This window comes from Octodon degus, unplaced genomic scaffold, assembly GCF_000260255.1.
Source record: "Octodon degus isolate 3935 unplaced genomic scaffold, OctDeg1.0 scaffold00142, whole genome shotgun sequence".
Taxonomy (NCBI): Eukaryota; Metazoa; Chordata; class Mammalia; order Rodentia; family Octodontidae; genus Octodon; species Octodon degus.
In genome coordinates, this window is record NW_004524718.1 from 7,141,270 (window position 1) to 7,147,437 (window position 6,168).

Here is a 6,168-nt window from a genome sequence, read left to right on the forward strand (position 1 = left end):
TATAGCACATGGTATGTCAGCTAAGAAAAGATAGAGCCAGATCAGTGTTCTGGATGCTGAATTTAAGTAAAGATGAATTTAATTGTGTTAGGCAATCTTAATACACTAGGTTGTGAATAAAGGGCTTGTTTTTGCCTGTGAAACACAAGTGACGTAGCTGTTTCTATTGCTCATGTTCATGAAGGTAAAACAAAAGTCCTTCTTACATTGGCTCATGGGCATTCTTTAGAGTGAGCGAATAGTACATTTTTGAAGTTGAAGTTGCCTGCTCCTTTTCTGAGCCTGCCTTACTCCAGTGCGAATCACTGTGCCAGTAGTCCTATGAAAGTGACAGTCTTATTTTTTGACATTACCCACAAATAGTTCTAAAAACTTGTACGTAGCAAATGATGACTCCACTCCTGCTTGAAGTGTGTCCAGTGCTGGTGGGATCAGCTTCACCCAGGAGCTTTTTAGAGATGTGGACACTCCAGACATACTGAGTCAGAAACTGTTTTTATAAGCTCTTCAAATGACTCATGGAGGCTAAAGTTTGAAGTTTACTAATCTGGAGAAATTAAAACTAGAAAGGACCAAAAATTTATCTTAACTTTTTGTAATAATTATTTTAGTACCTTACATGTGCTACTTAAGCATACTGTCTCTCCCAACACCCATACAAACTGGTGACCTCGGATACACTTGTCACTCAGATTGATTCACTACAAAATGGATCCAAGGCTTTATACTTATTCTCCCAACTTTAAGGATTATTTGTAATTATCTCCCTGAAAATATTTTTTTAAAGTTTTGATTTAAAAGGATATAGAAGGTCCCTGAAACAAAGACCACACAAGTTTTCCAAAATTGAGGATATGGATCTCAGCTCGAATGCATTTATTTATTATTATCTCCAAAATAATTTCTGTTGGCATAATTTCTTAAAACCATATCAATATTAGGCTCAGAACTGAATCACAACCAAGCAATTCACAAAAACACTTTAAGCAACAAAACATGCTTAATATTTCTTTGAAAAAGGTCTTGAATATGTGAACAGAGTCACTGGGTATCACACAAAACTGTTGGGAGGTGACTCTTACGTGCCTAAGTTCTGCACATTTACATTGTTAAACTCGACACACATGAAAGGCAAATTTAACCACATCTGAGATCCTTCTTTATCTCAAAGTATATGTCTATGGTAGTTTGTCTTTATATTAAATTTAAAAGATATTCTCGGTTACTCCTTAGGCAAACAGAAGTATGCACACTTTCATGGAGGAAAAAAGATGCTTTGATTTTTCATTTTTAGATTATACACTTCAATTATGAATGAGTAAAGACTTAAAAATTGTGATATTTTGAAAAGTAGCAATTAGTAGGGGCAGTAGTTGAAAATATTTAAGACTTGAAATCATCGTTTTCTGGATAAATAAATGTGATGCCACTGAATTTTTTTACTATTAGACATAGCTTGGAAAGAACTATATTTTGAACTATAGTTTTCACATCTTAAATGGCATTTTTTCTTTATTCTTTTGATGATATTAAACTCCTTAAAGTTACATCTATTTTATAGATATTTGTTTCACTAATTAGTTTTTAGTTTCAACACCTCTGCCTGAACTTGTATATGAAAAATAAAGCTAACATCTGCAACTTCAGCTGGTTACACTGGGAGGAAAGGGGTTACCGTAACTTTATTATACCTTGTATTAACAACAAACCTTCTCACAGAGAAGAAAATACTTTAAATACCTTAAATATTTACAACAATAAAAATTCACATTTCATGCTTTAGTGAGACACTTAGATCAGCCATAAGGTAGTCCTCAGAGTCTGTTGGACAGAGCCCTTCCAGTAGCTGAGCCTCTTCGGGGTGCTGGGTGTACAGCTTTTGATGTTAGGAAAAGAGCATGCTCCTGCCATTTTCCTATCCAGGAGAAAACCCAATGGTAGCTCTTCCCACCCATCCAACCACTTGTGCCTGCAATCCTGTGTCATGGCGGGGTGTCTACTGTGCTGCAGGCCTTGGGACTCACGTGAAGTAACTTGAGTGTTTTCAAAATGCTCAGGAGTGCCTGTGTTCTCTAAGGTGAGCCTCAAGATGAAGATGAAGGTGGCGCTTCTGAGCACAGCTAAATGCTTCACTTGTGTGTCTATTGCACAGGATTTTGTAAGGTTCCAGAAACAGTGCAGTATTTTTTTTTTTTTTTCTTTGACTACTATATACACTTTTCAGAGAAGTTCCGTGTTTCACAGGGGAATGTGACTTGCAGGGAGCTCCCCTTAGGGGCAGGCCCATCCCTGTTCCTCCCACTGACCTCATCTACCAATAAGACAGTCTCGGAGTCGGGGCCCTGTGAGGAGTCTGAAGTCTCTGATATTCGCAAAGTTCTCAGTGACGTGCTTTCTTCTTGGGTCTGGCCCATGCTGGGCACACCTGGAAGCAAATTCCTGCCTCCAAGACTGTTTTCACTTAGTTCGGGCAGGTAAAGGAGGGTCTGAGAGGTGCTGCTGATCTCCTTCAGCTCCGGAGAGAAGAAAGAGCGCGAGTGGTGGGACATAGCTGAGGATGTCCTTCGACTCTCAGAGCAGTGCTGTCCTGCACGGTCTCTGCGGGACCCACCAATGCGGCAGAAGAGGCATTTGATCTTCTCAATTGCTTTACTGAGCACTGTTTTTCTCAGAAGTATGTATATCCAGGGGTCCAGGATGGGGTTGACAGAAGCGATGCGGATGGCCTGTAAGTCTGGGTTTCTGCTGATTTCTCGCACCACACTTGGTTGATATAACTGGTTGATGAACACTCGTACCTGCACAAATGAGATGCCCACATTCAGATTTTATAATTAAGAATTGGGAAAACACTTCAGTGTTACATCTACATTCACAACAGTCTGGAGCTGCTCTCTTTTCTGATAATGAATGCCAAAGAAAGCAACTTATACATCTCTGGAAAACCAGTAACTGCAAAAATGTGATTGTATGTGTGCTTTTAGTTAGTAGGCATTTTTAAGCATTTTAATATCTTAGACCAAAGACAATGTACAAAAATGCAGTATGTTGATAGATAACCGAAGAATAATGTATCCTGAGAAGCATGTTACTAATTTTGCCTCTCTGAGTGCTTTTAAGTTTATATATAAAATATCTTTTCTGCTAAAGTCACTAGATTTTCCTTTTTTCAACAGCCATTTTATGTTTTATAAATGATACTCTTTTTGTATGTCAACTAACCATCTAATTATTACAAAAGGCTGAGGTTCTTTTTAGAGTCTCAAGAAAATATACTGTAATTTTTTGAACCGACACCAGGATCTCCTATTATCCAGAATGACTTGGAGTATTTTCTTTTTCTCCATGACTTGCTTTCCTAGGTATAATAATCGTCTAATGTTATTAACTGCTCCTTTAGCCAAAACCTCCAGTCCTTTCTCTCTAGCTGCATTTCACACTTGAAGATTACATTAGAGCAGCCACCAAGTAGCTTTGTGCCTGCTGTACCTTTCCAGTCTGTTTCTGCGCCATCCTATAAATAAGATTATTTCTAAAATATATGTCTGATTAAGCTGCTCAGCTGCTGAAACTTCCACAAGCTCTCTGTTGCTGACAGACTGTAGTTGTGTTCATCTTTCAAGATAGCACTCAACTGCCATTCATACATTCCATTGTGAATCTCCAAGCAGAATCAACTCTTCCTTTATTGAATAATAAATTTAATAAATTGCATTAAATCTCCTAAACTTCTTAAAAGCAGAGAGTAGTACCTAGTCAGGAGGAGAGGATTGTAGGTCAACTATTACTGCAACTATTACTGATGATATGAAATGGGAGGGCTGTGCACAAGGTCGTATGCCAAGACTGGGAGGTCAAGCATGAGATGATTCTTCCTGAGGAGAGGAAGCTTGCAGTGAGTGAGCTTTGATGAGTAAATGTGAGTTCGCTACAGTTAGAAGGAAGGTAGTGAGTGACATTGTAAGAGGGATAGTTCCCTGCACAAAGTCATAGAGGAATGACATATCTCAACTTCAAGACAGGTCACTTGAGTTTTTCAAAAGGCATGAATTGGTGTAAACTTAAGGAAGACAAGCATTTTATTCTTTGGAGGAAAAAATACTTGTTAAATATAGACTCAAGTATTGCTGCCTAAATTTTCTAATTACACTAAAATTATTTGTATTAAAATCTTACCTATAACTCAGGTAAAAGAATGGTTTTAAGATCTTGCCATCTGTCTTTAGTAATTACTTAGTAGTTATTACTTGCCTTTGCTAATTAAACTTAGGGAGAAGTCAGAGGTAAGACTCACAGCCAGGGAAGACAAATAAAAATCATAAAAAAGAAAAGGAAGAGGTCACAAAAGCAAAGCTGGAGCTTGTATTTGTCAACAGGAAACAAACATTTCTCACAAGACTCAAGGACATTGCTACCTTACAATACAGCACGTAATTATATTAATGATTTATGATATATCAATGTTACAGTTTGTGTTTGGATGTTCCCCCAAAGCCTTGTGTGCTCATAAGTGGTCTTTTTCGGAGGTGGCTGGATCTGGTGACACTGGGATTGATTAATGCTGCAATGGCATTAGCATTGAGGATGTGAATCCTACCACCACAAGTACCCTAGATAAACTATAAGGGACAGACAGAGCTGTGGCTGTCCCTTGTTGCTGTGGTACCTACCGTCTGCCTGCTCATGATTCTCCTCTGTGATGCCTGTCTGCTGCCCCACCCTGTCTTGGGGGAGCTGATTATACACTGAAACCTCCTCAAACCGTGAGCTAAATAAACCTTTCCTCCCTTTTAACTTTGCTTGTCAGGTGTTTTGTCTCGGCACTGGGAAAAGCAAATAAGACAATAAATTACCAGGAAAACGTTTAGATATTTTAGAAAACTTTAAAACAATGTGGGATAAGAGAAGAAAGTTTGAAATATTTGAATGAAGTGTCATTACTCTGCAACATTCAGTTTATATGAAACATTCCTGGATGATGTTGGGTAAATGACATTTCCTATCTCTTCCTTAGGTAGAATTTAGGGATTAACAGCTACACTGATTCTTAATCAAGAAAATTTTGGTTTTCAGTTGTTTTTACTTTGTTGTTCTTCATTTCTTTTGTTTTGGTCACTTGAGTTTGTTGAAAAATATAACCTAAACTTGGCATGAAAATCTGAACTGCAGGTAGGCATGGTTGCAAACCTATAGTCCACCACTCTGAGAGATGGAGGCAGGTTGGTTGCAAAGTCTAGGCAATTGGCCAACTTACTAAAACCCTTTCTCAAAGGTGTGTCTGGGAATGTGGCTCCTCAGTGTGAAGGCTGTGGGTTCAATCCCCAGCAAAAACAAACAGTAAAAAAAAACCAACCAGCCAAACAAAAAACCTCTCATACTTTCTTTTTCCTGATGCTATTTATAGTTTATTCATTCCACTGACAGTGAATATATTCCCAATTTTTCTCTAGGACATTGTTCCACTAGGAATATTAATACTATATGGCATATTAATAATTACTCTTCTAAAATCCAAGAAATTCTGAATTTTGAATCTAGCCCCATCAGCCTCTAAAAAAAATTAGGTAAGGATTTTGGCACTATAAATCTCATAGAATAAAGTGGTTAAAAGGCTCTGAGAGAAATAAAATTTCTGTCTGTGTGGGGGAGGTACCGATAATTGAACTCAAGACTGAACATGCTAGGCAAGCATTCTTTGAGTTTCATCTCAGCCTCCCCCCCCCTTTTTTTTTCCTTTTTGGAACAGGGTCTTGCTAACTTGCCCACACTGGCCTCAAACTTCCATCCTCCTGTCTGCTTCAGTCTCTTGGAAATTAATGTCTTGATCTTGGGAAGAGAGCTAAAGTACGTACTAGAATTACCAGCAGTCTATGAAGTTTGTCTTAAAATAATACGTTTGAAATAGAGATGGAATGAATAATAATATCAAGACAAAAATGGTTGACTTTACAAATCTACCCAAGAAACTAGAAAAATAAGGTATCTTAGGCTTCTTTTTTCTTTTTCAGAAATCGTTTTGAGGTTCTCAGTATTTTGTTGAGGAACTAAGTTCTCTCAAGGATTTTCCCAGTTGTGTTTTTTACTGAGATCTGGAGGCTTTCAAAAACTTTCTAGGTCTCTGCTTTTGATGGCAGAGTCTGGTCTGCCTAGGTTCCAAAGGAACACCAT

At 38.0% G+C, this 6,168-nt stretch overlaps 1 protein-coding gene across 1 annotated transcript in view; it reads right to left on the reverse strand.

Moving 5' to 3' along the window:
• Positions 1-861: 861 nt before the first annotated feature.
• Positions 862-6,168, reverse strand: part of Ptger4 (prostaglandin E receptor 4) — a 12,805-nt gene continuing 7,498 nt past the window's right edge. Inside the window, exon 3 of the mRNA XM_004641805.2 lies at positions 862-2,798. Coding sequence (XP_004641862.1) covers positions 2,208-2,798 — 591 coding nt within the window. The 3' untranslated portion in view covers positions 862-2,207. The remainder of the gene's footprint in view (positions 2,799-6,168) is intronic.